General features: G+C 35.6%; 2 protein-coding genes across 2 annotated transcripts in view; one reads left to right on the top strand and one right to left on the bottom strand.

Moving 5' to 3' along the window:
* LOC109053414 (disks large-associated protein 4-like) overlaps positions 1–22,272 on the bottom strand; it is a 138,675-nt gene that overhangs the window by 105,800 nt on the left and 10,603 nt on the right.
* Positions 19,255–22,272, top strand: part of LOC109093786 — a 38,079-nt gene continuing 35,061 nt past the window's right edge. Inside the window, exon 1 of the mRNA XM_042757571.1 lies at positions 19,255–19,642. Coding sequence (XP_042613505.1) covers positions 19,640–19,642 — 3 coding nt within the window. The 5' untranslated portion in view covers positions 19,255–19,639. The remainder of the gene's footprint in view (positions 19,643–22,272) is intronic.

Below are 22,272 nucleotides of genomic sequence, written 5' to 3'. Positions count from 1 at the left end.
CAGGACAGTCTACTGCATGCCATCTGGGATATATGTGTCATCTGTTCTGCACCATGTACTTCACATACTCTCTCTTCTGGGGGTGCATGAAGAAGAGTTCCCATTGGTGGCTTTCCCTCAGTGCAAGAGTGGCCACCCAGAAAGTAATTCAGCTTAGGGAAGGCAGCCAATCACAGCTCTTCTTCTTCCAGTCTCCTAGAGGCATTGACACATACATGCATTACAAACTGATGCACAGTCTGTTACATGTTATGTGAAAAGCACAGTATAAGGCTCCATGCATAAGGGTCTGAAACTAATAAAGGTTTCTTTCTTTTCTTTTCCTTTTTTTTAAGCAAATAGGTAGTAAAAGAAAATGCATTTAGAAAATGTGATTGTCATTCTCAGAAGGTCAAGCTAAACATTTTAGGAGCTAATTTACATGAGGTTTGCAATTTTCAACCCTGTCCTAAATTTTGGTTTATAGTTATTTATAAATGTACATTTCCCATAAATCTAAGAAAAAATATTTGACCTTTTTTTCCTTAAAATAATTAACAGCACAGAATATTAGACACATGAAAATTCACAAATGCACAAAAAAGTTTTTCATTTTAAATTTATCCTATGATAGTTAATGCAGATATAAAGTCCCTATAAAGGCTGTTTCCAACACACAATTTTAAAAATATATAAAATAAAAATTGCACGTTTCTATCTCATAAATCATATTTTTCTTCTCAGAACTGCTCAGATATAAAGTCAGAACTGTGAGACATAAACTTGCAATTACGAGGACAAAAAGTCAGAATTATAAAAAAAAAAGCAACAACCACCACAACAATTTATTCATTCTTAGAAAAAAAAAAAAAAAACTGAATTGTGAGATGTTAACTAAGAATTGCAAGAAAAAGAGTCAGAATTCTGAGTTTATATCTTACAATTCTGACCTTTTCTGAAACAAAGTCTGAATTGTTATAAGAAGTTGCAATGCCATTTATTTATTTATTTATGTATTTATTTTATGTGGCAGAAAAAGGCTTCCATTCAAATGTCACATGACAGTCTGGCACCATCGCTTTGCCCTCTCCAGAATCATTTGGAACATTATTTCATCTAATTTCAGCACTTCTGCACAGACAGCAGGTCATTAGAGGACAGCACTATCATACGCGGGTCCTGTATAGTCTGAACATGACCCGTGTAAACACAAGCAAATAAATTTCTGATTATTTATGAAGTTCGCCGCAATCCGAGGGAAATAATTAAGTCTTTCTGCGCATTTTACACTAAAATCAAAGGAATTCAAATTTCCCTTCATTCCTTATTCTTACCAGGTTCAGATGAAGACATCAAGTTATATAAATATTTAAATTAGGCCAATTATCATATGCACAGGCTTTGCATAAGCCAAATAAGTTGACTATTCACGCACTCAGATCAAAACATTCACTCGGTGTACAAGAGAGAAACCGCAGGCAACACTGAAGCATACAGTAGGTAAACAAACTCTACTGCTGCGGTGAGCTGATTACTGAATAAAATAATTATTAAAACAAACCGTTAAACCAATAGAAATGGTGATCGCAATAACTGCAACTACTACAAAAAATAATAATTATAAATAATTAATATATATATATATATAAAAAATATTATTGTCATTTTTTTTTTGTAAAACAAAGTATTATTATTATATATATATAAATATAAAAATAAAAATTAAAGGATAGATCATTTCACTTTTCCATATATGCACACACACGCACACACATATTATTATTATTATTATTATTATTATTATTATTATTATTATTATTATTATACAGTATGAGCAATAGCAAAAATGATGCTTGTGTTAGCAAACAAGTAAAAACAACAAAGTAAATAATTTGCCTCTCTTCTCCAAAAATATAAGGTGTCATAGCAACAGTGTAGCAGAACATTTTGAAGAGTGTTTGATGGATTTGAACATCCCTGAAAGCACACAACACTACATCTATTACAGGACATGAAGCAACCCAAGTGCATGCTGGAGACAGGAGCGAAAGAAACTTCAGCCTCAACCGTTTATTCACAAGACAACAAAAGATCAGAGAGTTCCCAATTCAGCATTGAGCAGCGCTGGTACACAGACATGATGACCTACTTAAGCCTATGATACACAGGGCAGCTTTCTGAGCAATGTTGCATTCAACAGGCAACCAAGTGAGACACAGGGCCCATGACCGATCTAAAGTATCCAGATAGAACTTTGTTGCCCCTCTCTCAATGGGAAAGTGCCCAAGTAAGATTGCTTGAAAAAGTTGCACAGCAACATTGCTCAAATAAATAAATAAATAATGACCCACGTATCATCACATTTAGAGTTTGGGCTCTTCATGCTGGATCTGAACTGAAAACATATGGTGGAAAACATGATAATGCAATGCTAAATGCAAACAGGCCAAGAACTCTTGACTGTGTGTTAAACATTAGTAGTGCTCGCTAGGACAATAATCACTATTAATAATTAGGTTAGTGATCTGAACAAGCTACAGCCCTGAATATTTAAACATTGTTAAAAACACCTTAGCAGCTGCATAGCAATGCATTAGACACCACTCAGAATATTTTAGCAACTGCATAGAAACTTCTTGGAAACCACCCACAATACCCTAGCAACCGCTTAACTGCATAGCAACGTACTAAAACCAAAGACATCTTAATGCACAACAACGGCGTGTAAACAATCCCTAGCCATCACCATAGCAACTGCATATCAACAGCCTGGAAACACTCACAACACCCACAGCTGCACTATTCAACACTCAGAACACCTTACCAAACATAACAACACCCTGCCAACCACAACCAACACCCTAGCAACCACACAACAATAAAATTAAGATAAAATCCCTCAGAACACCTTAACAAGCACTAAGCCACACCCTGGCAACCACACCCACAATATCCTAGAAACCACATAGTGATGTTAAAAACCCTTTGAAACACCTTAGTAGGCGTACAGAAATGCCCTAACCATCTCCCTGGCAATTGTGTAGCAACACCCTGGAAACCAGCCGCCACTAACACCCTAGCAACCACCCCAACAGCATAACATTGTGGTAATGAGTTACGCATGGGGAAAAAAAAAAAAAACTTTCAAATTAATTTAAAAAATGTAGCAATCCCTCAGAACACCTTAACAAGCACTTAGCAACACCCTGGCAACCACCATAGCAACTGCATAGCAAAACCCTGGAAACCAACTACCACTAACACCCTAGCAACCACATAGCAATGCCCTGGTGACTACACTCAACAGAGTAACATTGTGGTGATGAGATGTGCACGGGCAAATGACACTCATTTAAATATGTACAGCTCATTCTGCACCTGACTGGTGTAAATGTCTGCTTGAGAATATGATGAATACAGCAGTGCAAAATGGAAACAGTGTAACAGCTCAACGCTTCGTTAATCATTTCCATTATCAGCCTCGTTGCCATAACAATGACCCGTCTGGTCCTCTGATGACTGTATCATTCATCACAATAAGCATCACTACACGGCTCCTGTATGCTGACGAATGCAAACAGGTCACCTCTCTTTCTGCCTATCTGCAGTGCGTCTTTAAAGAATCACCCACGGCAAGTGTGTGTGTGTGTGTGTGTGTGTGTGTGTGTGTGTGTGTGTGTGTGTGAGTGTGTGTGTGTGTGTGTTTGAGCTCTCTGACCCAAATTCAGCTCCTCTCCATCCAGCAGACAGGTGGAGATTGGCTACGCTAGGACTGTGCCGCAGTGTTCCACATGCCATCTTAAAGCAGCTATATTTATGCAAAGGAGGACACTGTGCCGCATTTCCTCCCGGAACTTCTGATAAGTTGACGCTGGGCTAAACGGGCCACAGAAACCTTCAGGGAGTCTGAATTAGGCTGAGTCACACACACACAACACGCTGGTGTGAACTCTGAGATATGAGACAAAAACACAATGTTCTTTTCTACTCCACCTTCTACTTCTACTCAATATATGATCAAATGCTTTCTTCAAAGGTCTTCTGCTACAGAACAAGGTCTCGTCTTGATTTTCACACATTACACATTCAGCACTCACACACAAATAAATAAACCGCTGTATCCACACACTGCACGTTCATTCACTCCTGTCTGACTGAAGCTTTATTTCTCATATAAATGGATAGGAGTTTTAGGTCATGCTCCATAATGAGAGCTGGTGACTGTAGTGGAACACATGGCTCCATCCAGTGTACGACGATGGTACTACAACCACAAGTAAGTAAATAAACAAACATGTATTTGTTTGGAGGAGGTATTTTATTTGACTAATGACTGTGTACAGATAAGTGCAATTAGAGTTCAATAACTAAAATAATTAATCAAAAACCCACAGAACTGTTTACTTTTACTTGGGAAAACAAACCAACCAACTAAAAACTAAATAAAGTCCTAATGTTCTTTTAATGATTTATTAATATTAATATTAATATTAATATATATATATATATATATATATATATATATATATATATATATATATATATATATATATATATATATATATATATATATATATATATATATATACACACAAAACACACAACAGTATCTCAACGATACACTTCTCCCATGGCTGTTTTAAAAGGATAAATCCCAAGTTTTTTTGCTGTGAAACTTATTAGAAATGCTTGATAAACTATTCTCTAACATTATATCAACATAATGACATTAACATAAAAAGTAGCTAATTTTAAGCACATAAAAAAAAAAAAAAAAAAATTCTGAATTCTCCATGTGGTTTTTGCTATCTACAGTTAGAATCATACAACATTATCATTTCAACATAATTGTTTAAATTGATGTTCAATTATGGAACCAGTTTCTTCAACAGAATAAAAACAAATATATATATATATATATATATATATATATATATATAATATATATATATATATATATATATATATGTATATAATTATATATAAATATAAATATATATATTTGCGACTGTAAATGTTCATTTTTATTGTTATTGCCATAGTACTTAAAGTAACAATATATGTGTAACATGAAATTGTAAAACAAAGTGTAAACAGTTTTTTCCCCCTTTTCTTTTTTCCTTAAGTAATCCTCCAGTCACTGTGGACTCTCTCTCTCTCTCACACACACACACACACACACACACACACACCTGTTGGCTGCAGCAGCACCTGCCGTTGTTGTGTCACCTGTCCGTCACGTTCACACACATGGAGTTCATCACTACAGATCACAGTACATGTGGAGCTACAGAGAACAACACTGAAGTCCAGAAAACTGCTCAGGGTGAGTGAGAGCATTTTTATCTTTTATTCTCTCTATCAATGAATGAACAAATACACAAGTGATACCGAATTGTGTTTATATGAAACCAGCAGCAGTATCAGTGCTCCGTTAGACAGTCAAGTGAATGCGTGTTTCTTAGTTTTGTCTGCCACACGGTTAAAACTGAAGAGTGCTGATTGAAAAACTGAGAGAGAATTTAAATGAGATACATAATATTTAATCACTCAACAGTGTCTCTAACAGTTGTTCATATTGCAATGTTTGTGCTTCAAACAAACCAAAATATTTAAACTAGTGGCCTTATATGTATCTGAATGCCATTCAGGTCTAGTAATACCTCTCTGTAGTATCTCAGCAGAGATTTATATACAGTTTCTGTTTAAATCTATGATTCGTGTGACAGACGAAAGGGGGCGCTGCACAGACTCATTCTAAAAAAATCATTCTAATAAATGTAATTTCTTTGTACTGTTTACTTGTGTAGATGTATTTGTAATACATTTAATGCAGCAATCAGCATTAATGCTATTTTAATGTAGTCAAAAATGAAAACTCACATGCTAAAGATTATTTTCAAGTCATTCTGTATGATTTCTTCCCCTGTGGAACATATTAGGAAATGTTTAGTGTCTGCCAACCTCCAAAAAGGACAAAACTAATAAAAAGGACCACTTTTATAATACTTTTTTAGTGATTTTGTACCTGAAAATGCAGTAAACCATCAGATCTAAAAGGTGAACGAATATCAGTTTATTACTCCTTTGCTCAGAGAAAAATCATGTCTTTCTTGCTGAGAGCATAACGAGAGCTCAATAGTCTTTTGAAAGGGAAAGCACAGGTTTATGTAACTCCTCAATAAACCCTGTGATATCAATTCATTCTCACTGAGAGACTGTTGATTTTGGATCCAGTCCATTCAGTTCATGTCAGTGCATTAAAACTCAATCTGTTTTACATCAGTAGCTCCATTTACACTCTGATTAAGGTCTTTTCTTCTCTGACTTATTAACAGAAGACACATAAAACAACCGGGCAGAGAGCACAGATGAATAACCACGTGAAAAAGAGCTGTTCAAATCATTCATATGGACGGGTGTATTTATTGTGTGAGAGAATATTACATTAGCTATGAGCAAGCACAGGGTACAAAGTTGAACCAATCCCAGAATGCAGTGCGACAAACTGTCCAAAATAGTGAATGATGTGAGAGAAATGAGACTGTCACATTTCTTGACATTACTGTTCAAAGTTTTTTTTTTTGAAAGTCACTTCTCTCATCAAGGCTGCATTTATTTGATAAAAATACAGTAAACAGTAGTGAAATATTATTACAATCTAAAATAAAATAAGTGTTTTCTATGTGAATGTATTGTAAAACATAATCTTTTGTAACATTATAAATGTCAACAAATTCAATTCAAACCAACATAATAAAACCATTAATAACAAAAATAAAAAATAAAAAAGAAAAAAAAAAAAATCTTACTGAACCCAAACTTTTGAATGATAGTGTAACTAGATTTACAAATATATTTTTAAAACCAGAATTTGTTTGTTAACATTAGTAAATGTACTTTGAACAACATAAATGAACCTGATCTGATGATCTAACATTAACAAAGAAGAACAAATGCTGTAATAAATTGTTTATTGTTAGTTCATGCCGTCTGATGCATTACCTAATGTTAACAAATGAGACTTTAATATAAAAGTGTTACCAAGAAAATGATGAATTCATCTAATACTGAAAAGTATTCCTAAAGAATAGTTCAGTCTAAAATGTCTAATTGTCCATCACTGCTTCTCAAGAAGAGTGCTATTTGTAGGAGTTGCTGCCGATGTTGATCACTACAAATCGTTCACTTATAAGTTTCTATTTCAGTCGAGATGTGCCCTTAAAAGGCAGCCGCCTGTATAAGGCAGCTTATAAACCAACAACATGTGGTACAGTACATTATACAGTATATCCCTGCTGAGCAAACTATGACTTGTTGTCTGTAACTGCTATAATGACAGAAGCCATGTGGCGGTAACAAAATGAATATGGGTGGAAATTTTGCTTGTTTCAGGAAGGCGAGGTCAAGTTTAATCTCTCGTCCGCTGATAAACGTCTCTGACGGTCAGAGAGCCAGACTTGAAGTCACTGTTATCGGCAGAGCCGTGTGGGTTCACGCTCATGTCACGTCTGCAGCGTGTGTTTGTACAGGAAGTTTTGTCTGACTGGCTGAAGCCTTCAGAGAACAGAGCAATAATGAGTGTTATCCTGCCTCTATGGTTGTTATCATAATGTCATACAGACATGTTTAGTGTGTAATTCATGTCTGGAGGGAGAAAAGGCTCCTGGAGTGCAGTGTGATGTTTTTGTGAATCCTCTATGAGTCATTTGTCACAGGGCTGCTGTTCAGGACACAGACTTATAACCCCAAAACTGCAGAATATTAATGTGAAACGCTGTTCAAAACCCATTTCACTTCCATATTCCATCAAAGACAAACTGAATAATCAACAAGAATAACATAAACTGAGTTTATCAATCAGGAATGGTGAAAAGTGTCTCTATTTGACAGGCAGTTGAAAATCAATAAGGATTGATGAGGTAAGATGAAAAAAGTAAAATTCAGAACAACATGCACTGATGAATTATGCACATTTTATTAAAGTAAATACCCAGCTAACAGGGAACGCTGACAGTAACATTAATAGAATGTTCATTTATTAATGTTCTCAAAACATTAGCACGAAAATATTATTTGTACATCATTCATGAAACTTTTTTTTTCTGAAACATTTTAGTTGGACATTTATCTAACATGTTTTACTGTAAATGCTACCGCTTGATTTAGAAAGTTCCAAGAACATTCAAAAGTAACGTTGCCATAATGTTAACGTTGCAAAATTGTAAAATGGAATGTTCCCTTATCATTCGCATAAACAAGATAAGACTTTTTTTTTTTTTTTTTTTTTTTTAGTTTAAATAAATAAATACATGGACTTTTGAGTGTGGAGAACATTCAGAGATAAAATTGATCTTAATGGGAACGTTAGTAAATGATTCGTATAGTATTTTTTGTTAGCTGGGTACTTTTCTTTACAGAACAGATAAAAAAAATTTGGAATTGTTTTGTGATTTTTTTTTCTTTTACTGAATCATTTTTAGTCTCTTTTTATTGATTTTGATTAGGGATGCACAACATTATAATTCTGGCTGATGTAGTAATTACTTTCATTTAGGGCTGATTATTATCATTTTTTTCATTTTCCCATTCATTTTCATTCATTTTCAAACACCTTAAATGGTAAATTTTTTTTACACACCTTTAGAAAACCAAATCAAACCCAGTTTTTTTGTGCATGTTAAGATTATTTAGGAAAAGTCACAGAGTTACATGCCCCTGAGATGAAGGTAACACTTTTAAAAAATGAAGGAAAAGTCCAGTGGGGTCTGAATAACCCCAAACAGTGATTAAGGGTAAATTATTAGTTTTCAAAGATTAATTTTGATTGTGTTGATGGAAAAGTTAATTATCAGCCAATATATCCAATATCAACTGTTACTAGTTTAAGAAAATCTCTAATATCAGCCGATAACCAATATATTGTTCATCAAAAGAAGGAAAATTAGTATGAAAACATTACTTTTGGTCTAATAACATATACTGATGAATCATGCACATTTAGCAAATAAATTTCATTTTAATTGAAAATAAATGTAACATTTAAATTTTAAGGTTGTACGCAGTGTTAAAGAAACTTTACTGTACATCACCTGTTTTCTAAACCTCTCATCATCAGTTGGTCACATGAATATGACACTGTGTATGAGAAAGGTTCATTTTGCACTCAGGTCTGGATGTGATGGCTCAGCATATGAACAAATGGAGTTAGACAGAGGAGTGTGTGTGTGTATGTCTCTCAGACTAATGACTGATAACACACACTCAGTGTAAACACAGCTAATCTACTCACAAATACAGAGACTCAGCAGAATAGGTGTGTTCGTCTGAAACGTCCAGACATTCACACACACACACACACACACACACACACACACACACACACACACACACACACACACACACACACACACACACACACACACATCTGCTGAGTTTAAGCAAACGCTCAGAAAAGATATGACAGGAGTGACTGACCTCCTCGAGCTCACAAACACACACTCACTTGCGTTCCTTTCATGGTCACTAAAGTGACAGTTTACTAAAAAAAGAACATGCATGGGGGTGAATTATTATTTTCTAAAAACCCTAAAACCCTGCAGGTTGCCATCAGCCAGTGGAGGGCACTGTTTTACATCTGTCCTTCAGGAACATCACAGCACTCATACAGACATGAATTATATGTTATATTGTTGTTGATAATGCTGTGTAAGCATGTAAGTAATGCATGTAAGCTCACTCATCATGTGTCTGCATGTGGGCCGGATTTTCCTCATGAATGTCTTGTGACTCTAAGCCCCTCGCCTCTGCTACAGTTTCCTGGATCTTTGTACAGTCATAATGAGTTTCAGCCGCTGTGCTCTGCATCTGAGAGTCATTAAAGCAGAGGAGAGGAGGAGGAGAATGCAGTATAGCATCCCAGTATGACAGAGACACTCATTTCTGCTGCTGATCAGGGTCAGTGTGCTCTGGAGTAGTTCACACGGCATGTCCAGAAGCGTCACATGACATATACAATATTTTTCTAATTCTTGTGTAAATATTATGCAGTTTATGCAGTCAGATAAATTGAGTAGAAAAATGCATTTTCCACATTGCATGACTACTTATGTGAATTGCAAAACAGATAAAAGAGTGAATCTTATGAAACCTGTCAAGAGTCATATTTCACCTCAAAATCAAAAGGAAAAAAATCTAAGAAAATAAATGAAATTCTGCACAAAGAAAATAAATTATAATTATAAAAATTGCATTTTGTTCTATTTTTTTAAAAAATTAATTTATATTATTTTTAAAAAATAACTTCATGTTTTAATTAAAATTTAAAAGTACAATTATAAGCATGGTGGCAGCGTTTTTATTTATAGTTATTTCTTAAAAAAAGGAAAAACATCTTAATTATTGGATTAACAGTAATGAGAATGGCAAAATTGATCTTAATTATAAAAAGTCTTTAAAACAATCTTAAAAAGCACAAAAACATAATTGTCCTTAAATGTCTTTATTTTCTTTGTCTTTATCTTTCTTTGATTTTGGTGAGAAACATGAACCAGACACTTCATAAACCTTCCAAGGTATATAATATAATATTATAACCTAAAATAAGGATGTTGAAAACAGTCCAAGTCCATTTGTCATCTACCCTAATGTCATCGGTCATCTTAATCAGATGGTCAACACACTTTTATAAACAGTCCTAAAGCCAGCCATAATGAACTACCTCATGCTTACACATGATACGATTTTGATAGCTATATTTGATCATATATAACGGCTGAATGTTTACTAAGAAAACCCCATCTGTAAAATACTGAAAAGTCATAGTCAAGCATGAATGTAATGCGATTCATTCAGCAAACTACAACTACTAGCAACATTTAACACTGAAAGCTTACACAGGAAAGCATTATTGATATTTAAAGATGCACAAAATCAAAGGGTGAACAGCTGCTGTAGAGTGTCAAAGGTCATTTAGACAGAGCCTCACATTACATCTGTGCTTCATAAGCATTCCCTCCGGCTGATAGCGTATGACTGTCCAGTTTCTATACAGGCATTCACATTAAACACACACACACACACACACACACACACACACACACACACACACACACACACACACACACACACACACACACACACACACACACACAAGCATGAGTGCCTATATATCTGAACAGTCTGAGCTGCATCTGCAACGATTTAAAATGTCAAATTGAATTAGACCTGCTCTCCATCCCCTGTGTGTGTGTGTGTGTGTGTGTGTGATTGGATGGTCCAGCTGTGTGTTTGTCCTGAATAGTGAATGCATGCATGCTTCCACCATAACTCAAGGGAACAGTGTTTCTTCGAAATTCAACAGAAAAGAAAAGAGAAACATAAAAGGTATTTCAATGATAGTCGATTTCATTTCCACCCATATTATGGTCAGCAGTGGTGTAGAAGTTTAGGTGTGTTTGCCATGATTAGGCCGCCTGGCTCATACTATATTTAAATGGTGTGTGTCACTCACTCACACATAAATTCTTTATTTGGATTAAAAGATAAGCATATATCATGACTTAATCCAAATTTGACAGAAAGATGTACAACAGCAGCCAATATCTCAGTCCATTTTGCACATTAAGGGTAAAGGTGGCACCTGCGCCTCCATATGTAGAGGCTACCGATTACTGCTGATACAGAGCAATATCTCGTCAGTTTTTTGGCCTTGTTCTTATGTAGTCCACAGATCTGCAGGCCTCTTACACACACAACTTGTGCACATGGCCTAAACTACCAAAAATGAGGGCAATGACTTTACAAGAGTAGCCAAAGTTATTAAAAACATTGTACCATGGTTGGTATTTCAACAGTTTTGAAGCATAGCAGGTGTCCATGTAGGCATCAAAAGAGCAACCGATTTCTATTATTGTAACAGCTTTGGTGTGTTCATTAATTACAAATATATCCGGTGTATTTGGTAAGTGATTTGTAGCAGTTTCCAATGTAACGCACTGTTCATGTGGAAGAGGGAACCACTTAGCTGCACATTAAACATCTTTTTTCTGCGTTTTCGGCGGCAGTTACGACGGGCGAGATGTTTAGTGTTTGCTGCGGGCCAGCATCGAGGAACCGGAACCGGAACACACACACACAGACACACACACACACACACACACACACACACACACAATTCAGGTTCTCTGTTTGTCTTCTCCACCCCTGTCCAGTGCACACACCCTCCTGCAAACATCAGCTGAGAGAGAGAGAGATCCAGAGTGTTTACTTTGTGTGAATTTTAGCAGATTAGCAAAAACAAAAAACAAAAAACAAGATAAATGTTACAAAAATCACTGTAACTAGCACTTTTGGACACTATCATGATATCTTATACAGTGCTATGCTGTACAAAAGAGTTTTCAAAGTTTTAAATACACTTTGGAGTACGATTTAAAAGAAAATACTATTTTAATCTTTCTACACCAGAGTTTCATGTTTAATTCAATGTGTTACTTGCCATTTTTTTTTAATTATTTGTCAAATTTACCAGCAATTTCTGAGTCAAATTGTTTTTTTTTTTTTTTTTTTTTTCAAAATCCAAGTCATTATTTTAAGTGCATGTAAATACTAATACTACTACGGTAATTTTTGAAGGGTATTCATAATTGAAGCTATAGGCCAAATATAAAGAAATGCTAAATCACAGCAATCAAGAAATATATTCTGTAAATCAGACTAAAATGACTTTCTTTTCTAGTTTGAGTACAGTGGTTTCTCCTCATACACACACAGAAGGATGTAAATGGATTTGACAGATGAAGCGAATCATTGTCTGCGACTGAAATAGATCCTATGAAAAAAACCCTCACACATTCATCCATGCACTTCTATTGTCTCATTACTGAAACTGAGAAAAGACCTCCATTCAACTACACCCGACCCCACCCTGACACAAACACACACACACACACACACACACGTTTGTGCTTTTTTCTATCATGATGGGGACTTTCCATTGACTTCTATATCTTTTATCTAAAACGAACCCTCACACAAACCTTTCTGCATTTTACATTTTCACTCAAACATTATTTAATGTTTATCAAGCTGTTTTAACATAGACATTAGACTAAGACATCAAAACACACCCACGTTCACACACACACACACACACACACACACACACACACACACACACACACACACACACTATTGAACTGAACTGACTCAACATCAAACTAAACTGAGCAGAATAATGACACGATTGTCTTCTGTTTTATACCTGAAGCGAATTTGTTCTTTGCAAAGCTGACACTGTGATTACACTGAATCAACACAGAACTGACTTAAGCTGAATATGACACCAGTCTTCTGTAGGGCTGCTTATAGCTGAAATTGAAGTAATTTCATAACTGATGAACTTTGCAAGACTGTTATATTCCGGTTTATTTCTGCAAACCTTCAAACAACATGTAAAGCACTACATACACCTGAACACACCCTGGAAAAAAGGTCCAAAAGCTGTCACTGTGGCCGTACCCTTTTGAAAGGTACTAATATATATAATTTAGGCACTAATGTGTACACTTTAGGGACAGATATGTACTTTTAAGGTACTAAAAAGCATCAAAAAAAATAAAATAATTACAGTACTAGCATCTTACCAAAAAAAACAATACAATTTACACATTCCGTACCTTTTTTTCTGAGAGTGTGCTGTAGTCTGTGCTGGTGTTTGGCTGTTTGCTCTGCTGTGCTGATTTCAGTGGGTTTATTATGTCGGCGTGACAAGGCTAACACAGTATTATTGTTTAAAAGCTATATCTGTGAAGCCTGTATAATCATTACGCGTTCAAAATATGCTTAACTTCCAGGTCACGCTTGTCAAGCTGATCTCAAAGTCAAGGTTTACCAAAGTTTTCTTGAGGCTTTCTTTTCTACTCTAAATCTAAGTGAGAATTTTCATACTTAAATGTCTCAATACACCACCAAGAGGTCTTTAAATCACAATAAACCACAACATTTGATGTAAAGCAGAAAATGAGAAAGTGTATTTCTTTTATGAGGACATTTACTACTCATCCCATGAAGCATTGCAAATTATATAATTGAATCAGAAATTATGGCATAATACACAATTCCTTACTATATGCGATCATATTTTTTTATTTATGCTTATAATTATGTTCAATTAATGTCTTAAAGTTTTTTTGTTATTTTTATTACGTTTTTTTTGTAAATATGTAAAGTATTTTTTTTTTTTAATTCAGAATTAGTTTGTTATTTTAATACATCTACTGTAGGTAAACTAAACTAAAAAAAAGGTTTATTTTCAATTTATTCTATTTCAAATAATGCATTTTTAGAGTTTTAGTTACTTATAATACTTCTGCTGATTAGTGGATCTCTTCGGGATTTTTGTGCTTTTCTTTAAAGAATAAAATAAAATAACACTGACTGACTTCTAGAAAATCATTTATCACCACTTAACATACTCAGAGCTCACCGTAGGCCAGTCTTGAAAGATTTATGTGCCATTGCTATAATCAATTTCTCTATGGAGAAAACAAATGGGACTTTTATAGCCGGAACCTGACTGTTGTTGTTAATTAATGTCCAAAAGCTGTTTTGTCCTCAATCTAAACTGATAGATGCCACCCTACAGAAACACCACTTCAGATGCTACTGATTACAAGCTGTTCCTTCAGTTGCTTTAGTTGAAATGAGATTTCCTTGACAAACCGGAAACCTCAACTGAGCATGCTCAGATTTAACTTTGGATTAGACAGAAGGCTATAATGGCTGGAAGTCTTTGCGCACTGAAATGAACAAATATAACTGTCTCCAAACCATACAAGACTTTAACATTATATGTGTTACAATGCAAGCTATACAATCATTTACAGACCTTGTCTGTGTAAATTTACTCCTCTAATAAACCCTGTACGATTCGACCACAATATGCAAGGGTACCAGAAAGGAACGTAAGATAACTAACTGCATAGCTAACATAAAAGCACTCCACCTATAGTAAGCAATGCATGTTCATCTGCCCTCCTAAAAAAGGATGATATAGTCACTTTACAGATCAAATAACATACATTTCTGTATGGAATATTTAATAGTTTAACTATAATAATAAAAATACTAAACTGCACATTGCTGCAAATCCATCTACACTTTTTAAAAGAATACACAATTTAATCTTTCATATCAAAGTGAATTCTGACCCATAGACATTTATTTTTATGGATGCAGTGATGCTCTGTCAGCCCACATCACAGTTCAAGAGCATTAGATAACGTTTTCTCAAGAACCACAAATCAGAAACAGATGATGGTGATCAGGTTACAGAAGTGTCCGGCTCTGCTGTTTAGGGATTAAAAAAGAGAGTGTGAGAGAGAAAGACAGAGAAACAGAAGAGTAAATGTGTTAAAGACGATGAACACAATACAGAAAATCTGCTTGTTAACCGTCTAATACTAGTTCACACCACTCGTTAACGTTTCAGGTTGATCTAACACACACACACACACACACACACACACACACACAAATCATCCACAGCTGTCTCTACTCCAGATGCGTTCTTCAGGCTAGAACTGATATCTAACACATTCTTCTTCTTCTATTATAAATTTTTCCATCTGTAAAAAATGGATCGATTTCACATTCCTCTTATGATTTATTTTTAAATAATATCTGTGGAGCACTAAAGGATATATTTAGCAGAATGTCCAGGCTGTTCTTTTCCACACAATAGAAATGAAGGATTATCCAAGGGTTGTCAAGCATCACAACTGACAAAAAATTCCATATAGTATCATATGGGATATTGTTATAATATGCATTTTGCATTTTTACAAATTCTCTGAAGTAAAATGAAAGCTATACAGCCATACAAAAGAAGAATATACATTTAAGAAGGTTTGTTCCTCACACAAAGCTGCGTGACTGCAGAAGATCTGCAGACTCATTAAATTCCAATTTATTTCTAAAGCACTTTAAAAACTATATAGTATAATAAAGTTCTGTATAATTTAAAAAAAACTGATTAAGAAGATAAGAGGGGAACATTCACAGAAAAAAAAAAAAAAAAAAAAACAATCTTGATATGATACCATTTTGCTAACTGTGGAGCTTGACAGCACCTGCACATCATTACATCACTGCTGCCATTGTATGAAACACAGCAGCGTGGACAACCTGGTAAACATCACTGATGGGAAAAAAGTCAAACTGGAGCGACATGAGGAAAAGTAAATGATGAGAAACGTTCAAAATAACATATGATCTTTGGATTAGTCTCAGGGATTCACTCAAATTATACTGGGACTGTAAACACAATTTACAATGTGTGCATGTATTTATATATCTATGAGAGAGGGATTACTGCTTTGTTTGTGAAGAGAAGGCGTTAGACAAGATGCTTTAGAGAGCGAGGGAGATTATGTGTGTGTGTGTGTGTTGTGTCTGAATGACCCTTTAATGAGGGTCAGACCCCTGCAGGTCCAGCAGCTTCAGGGTGTTTGCTGGATTGAGGGTCTTGTGTTCAACGCAACAGACCAGATGAATATGCAGCCCACAGAAACCACCAGTGTCTCTCACTCTTTAAGATTTAACAAGTACCATCAATCCTTCCTCTCTGTTTCTTCCTGTTTCTCTCAGCATTATCATGATCAGAGCTCAACTGCCTGAAGGGCGGGGGGTCGGTGTGAAGGACAACCAAGCCAGTGCTGCGTCAGTACAAAAGTTTATTGAAAGTCTTGCCAATTTAAACATTCAAGCAATTTTAATCCATTCATGCCCGTGCAGGAATACCAGAGTTTTCTTTTGCTTGAATGGACAAATACACACACACACAAAAAACTTTCAAAATGCCAGTCTTGACAAGTATCCTCATAAACACAGATGTTACGTCTTAAGTGAACTGAAACAGGGAGAACATGGATGCATCATTATATTGGATTCATGCATTAGGTCTTAAAGTGACAGCAGCCTAATAAACCTTCTGCTGTCTGTCATTAATGTTAATCAAACAACAAAAGACTAAAAGAAACATAAATCACTTTTGTCATTTTAATGATGTTTAATCTATATTTAAAATCACCCATATGCAGTGATTTGATTATTACATTTTTATACCTGAATATTACTGTAGTGAGACAACTGAGATAGACCTACCTTCATGTACATATTTTTTTTTTCGATTGCAATAATTTGTTAATTTATTTTAATATTGACTGTTCACTTATCTTTAATAATGTTTGAACTTTATATTAGTTTGGTTAGTAGTTTTTTACAGTGGTATCGAAATTGAAAGCGAGAATTCTGAAATTTTAATGGTATCTAATATTTTGGTGTCATACCGTAACAACCTTATTTATTGGAATACAAGGTTATATGGGTCTAAATCAATGAAAACAATACGTATTTTATTTATAACTTCTATTTAGAACTACTGGAAAACAGCCAGAAACTCACTGCGCCTTCAAAACAATCCAACCGAGGGGCGTAGACCAAAAAGATAAATACTTGAAAACAATCCGCATACTCCACCAAAAATCATAACCGAGATAAAAGTTTACTGAGAAAAACAAGGCAACAAGGCAAACAAGCCCAGGCTCCAAGTTCTAACATTGTTAGCTTGGCATTGAAAATGGTCAATATGTGGCCAAAATGTTTGCCTTGTTCTTCTCAGTAAACTTTTATCTCGCATATGATTTTTGGTGGAGTGTGCGGACTTTTTTTAACAATTTTTTTTTAAATTTAGAACTAAAAAAAAACCTTAGTGTTGAGCCCTGTTATGTTTTTTGTCCCTTTCTAAAACATTATATTTCAATAATAACCCCACTTTTATGGTGTTTGCTTAGTCATTACAACTACTGTTGCTCACGCAAATGATTAGTGATCTGAACAAACCTCTTAAGTATTATCATTGGGTTTGTAACTGATTCTGTATCTGCACATTTTCTGCAGACAGTGTAAATAATGTAGCTCTTTCTGCTTGTGTCGTCTGTGAAAGGTCTCTTCTATCTCCAGACATCTCAGCTTCACATGGCTCAGTGTTTTAGATGGGCTTTGATCAGACTCTTTCATTTATGAGCATCTGATAAATGTTACAACATGACAGAGATCTTTCTATCTGCTCATTTCCACCAAATCTCCCCCTCTCTCTCTTCTTGACTCATCTGTCCATCAGTCTAATCTCCACGCAGTGAATCAAGAACGGCATTGAACAGTGTTTCTGACCCTTTATCTGTATTTAGCAATTGCTGAGAAACACAAGGACTGTGTTATCCTGTGTCCTTGATGTTATCCATGTAACGCTGCGGACTAACCGGTAAAACCATAATTCTTTCATCATTGTGTTTAATGTCTGGCCAGAATCATCTCTCACATTCTGTTGTACATGTTCAGTTGGGTGGTGGTTTGTTAAAGTCAACATGAAATCAAAATGCACACTATTTTCTTAATTTACTTGTTTTATTGTGATTTATTTATAGATTAGATATAGATTTTTATAGTATTTTATCAAAATGTTTCATCACAAACTTGCTCTTCCTCTGAAACAACTTCAAATTAACTGAAACACTCCACACACTTTTCAACCAAACATCATCATTCAGTCAGTTCTCAATGGTCCTGCATTGTTATCGGACTAAAACTATTAAAGACATTTCAAATTACAGAAGTAAAATGGGTAACATCTACAGTGCAGTACAAAAAGTGAGTGGTCTTTAATAACTTTAATAATACGTCACTAACTTTGTTCCTTTCACAAATTTTTCAAGAAAGCAAGAAATAAAAAAGACTGGTTGGTCATTGTACATGTCAATCAGACGGTCTCTTCCTGTCTAAGTGGGCGGTTCTCGGCTAGAATAAGCTGCAAATTTGACCAAACTTACATGCCAATAGTTAGAAGTGTGTGCGTGTGTGTGTGTGTGTGTGTGTGTGTGTGTGTGTGTGTGTGTGTGTGTGTGTGTGTGTGTAAGTAATGGACATTCCTTCTAAGAAACATCCGTGTTTTTCATCCGTCAGTCTCCTCCTGAGAGCGTCTGTGAATAATACTCAGGTGTTTGTGTAACTACACATTCCAAGAGTCTCTGTATATTTCTGCCTCTCCCTCTCCCTGAAGTGTTTAAACGAGAAGAAACTGAACTGTACAAAGGAAATGAAAGAATTTAGGGAGGCTTTAGTGGTCTCTTTGTTTGACCCTGTGTGTGTGTGGGTGTGTGTTAAGGGAGGTCCTGAATTGCCACTGAGAGAGTATGAAAAGCCTTCAGGGGGATTTCCTCCGAAAGAAAGACCTCATCCTCCTCTTCTCCGACCCTTTACTTGCTCGCTCTCTCTCTCTCTCTCTCTCTCTCTCTCGAGCACTTTACAGTCGAGACAAAACGGTGCAGTGAACTGCCGATAGACTGCTTGACACTTTGCATTTCTCAGCAGACATCGTTACTCTTGTACAAACTTGCAATAACTTGCTAAACAATGGCTGTAATCCCCATTAGTCCAGCTCTACTAGCCGTCTCAAACCGGACACCATGGAAGCACCTCTGGATGTGAGATTATTATTGGAATGCTGCCATTACCAATCCAAAACTATACTGGGAAGTCTTCTCTGCTGGAGGCACAGATTTTAGGATGACAACTTGGTAGCCGCAATTCAGTCGTCAAGATGGTAAATAAGACTCGTTTATTTCATATTTCATATATTCATATTATTTCATATATGTGTTTTTACACACACGGTCAGTGTTGTTGTGCCACTGACCTACTGAACCAATGATAACTGGACTACTGAACTAGTGACAGCTGACTGCTGTTGTAGGTGACCATGATTTAGTCATTATCATACAAAAAAATAAATAAAAATGTTCGGTCACCGTTTACACTGTTGCTGCAAAAGTTTTTTTTTTTTAGTTTGCATCGACCTCTTGAAGTTTGACTTAATTTGTTACTGAAAAAAATGGATATGCTGAAGTTTTAACATTCAGCGTTTCAGATTAAAAACACTTTATTATGGACTTTAAAAGACCTGAATGTAGTGAACAAAATGGACTTGAGATCAGCTTCCGTTTTCTGATTTATTTGATTCTAGCCCTTGGTGTGGCGATCTTGCAGTAAGAATAAAATGGATTTAGCATTCGCAGTTGTTTATAAATGAAAAATCTCATGGATGTTCAGTGTGGTCTCAGATTTTTCTTGAGATCCTCAAGACCCGCTTTCCAGCACACACTGAGCTTTGTTTCTACAGTATATTGATGGTTTGTTTTGCCTCTCTGAATGACTGATGGTGTTTGGCTGAGAGTTGAAGCTTTATGTTGTGTTTTATGTGAGTTAGGCAGGTGTGTTTAATCTCTGATACTGCAGTGATTTACACACTAAAGAGAGCAGATCGAGGTGTTTAATGCATGTTTGAGGATTCAGACCTTTGGAGTTAATGCCGACTGCAATATGAACCTTCAGAAACCAGTATACACTCCCTTTAGATTCACCACTGTTCTGACGTGTGGTGATTTTCTGATATTTCTGGTTTTATTGTCAAATGAGAAGTGTCAGATCCCATTTATTGTCTTCACAGATAACAAAAACTTAGCTCTAGAGACTAAGTGATGATATACTAAAGGTCAAAAGTTTGGGGTCAAGAACAATTATTATTATTATCATTTTTTTAAAAGAAAAGAATACTTTTACAGTAAGGATGCACTGAATTGATCAAAAGTGACAGTGAAGACATTTATAATGTTACAAAAGATTTTGAAAATATGCTTAATAAATGCTGTTATCAAACAGATTCTTCAAATAATTCTGAAAAACAAAATCCATCATGGTTTCTGTATAAGCATTGTTTTCAACATTGATTATAATCAGAATAAAAATGGCACGTCATGCCGAAAAGGTTGCCGACCCCTGATCTAAACACACGTGAAATGCATTTGCTCACTATTAATGGCATAAAATAAATATCATGAAAAAATATCGATACTGAATGATATGGAAATAAATCTCGTGATATTTCCATATCACTTTGTTGTGCTTATCACAATGCATTCTGGGATTGGTATACAGTACTAATGATGCTGCATTAGGATTTGGCTAAAGTATGGTTTGAAAAAGTCTTCACGTGAAGAATGTGCCTATGACACCTTAAAATACTGCCTATGTAGGGAACTCACTAAGTTTTGGATTAAAGCCCCAGTGTGGTTTTACAGATTTGTTAGGGCATAATAAATAAGTTAGTGGGTTACAGCTGTTGAAACACTGTCGGTATGATGCCTTGAGGATAGAAAATAAAATAAAAAGCAAATAGAAAAGGGTTTTTTTGTAACTCTGCAAAGTTAACACATCATTTTACTGAGGGTGACCATGTCTGACATGTCATAAAATATATTTTAAGGGCTTTTTAGAACCATCAACAAACTGTGACATGACTGTGATGTTTTGTGCATTTTCCCCTCAAAAAAATTGGACCTTCTGACCTCGCCAAGTTCCTGTCAAGCGCACAAAGAGAAATCTGATGATTTCTGGCTGTTTGCTATTAGCATGCTGTTCATCATCCAGATGTTCCCAGTCACATGGTGTCACAGTACCCTACAAAACATCCTGGAAAGAAAGGGGCTTTCTGAACGGCACATAAACTGGGTTGCCAGATCCTAGGGATTTTAAATCCAGATTTTTAGGGTGTATCTGCCAAAACTGTGGTAACGTTCTCAATTTCTTCCTTTCACTTTTCCACCTGACGCAATGCTCCAATCATTCTGAAGTTCAGGGAACCAGAAGAAATCAGAGCGTGCATGCTATAGAGCCGTGATACCTTCATGGTCTTTCGTGTGTCTTGGGTTGCCATTATTTATTTTGGAAACAAGTCCTAGGACCCTCAATCAAAATAAAATGAAATATGATATCCGGGATCATTTGGAGTCAGTTTTGCGCTCTTGGATCTCAGCGAGAAACCACAGAGCGTTGCTTCATCAGCAGGGCATACTGGGGAGAAAGTCAATACAATATACGAGCTGTAAAAATAAGTTGGCAGCATGCAGAGACAGACGTGTTCATGAGACCTACAGATGTCTGAGGAGATATATGGCTGTTTAAGGTTTAATATGTTCTGGAAATAAATGCTCAAGTGCTGCTAGAGTGTCTGTGAGAGATTCATTTATGGATAAATGGATATAAGAGAGATATTGGAATGGGGAGGAAAACAGGGAAGACAAAATAAGCAAAGACAAAGCATGAGGACAGATGTAAATGTTTCTTTATTTGTATCAACATCCACGGAAGCTTTCCATTCCACAAAAGGTTCTTTAT

The sequence above is a fragment of the Cyprinus carpio genome, chromosome A6 (assembly GCF_018340385.1).
Source record: "Cyprinus carpio isolate SPL01 chromosome A6, ASM1834038v1, whole genome shotgun sequence".
NCBI lineage: Eukaryota > Metazoa > Chordata > Actinopteri > Cypriniformes > Cyprinidae > Cyprinus > Cyprinus carpio.
Note: the sequence above shows the minus strand (reverse complement) of the source record. Positions and strands in the feature narration are given on the sequence as shown.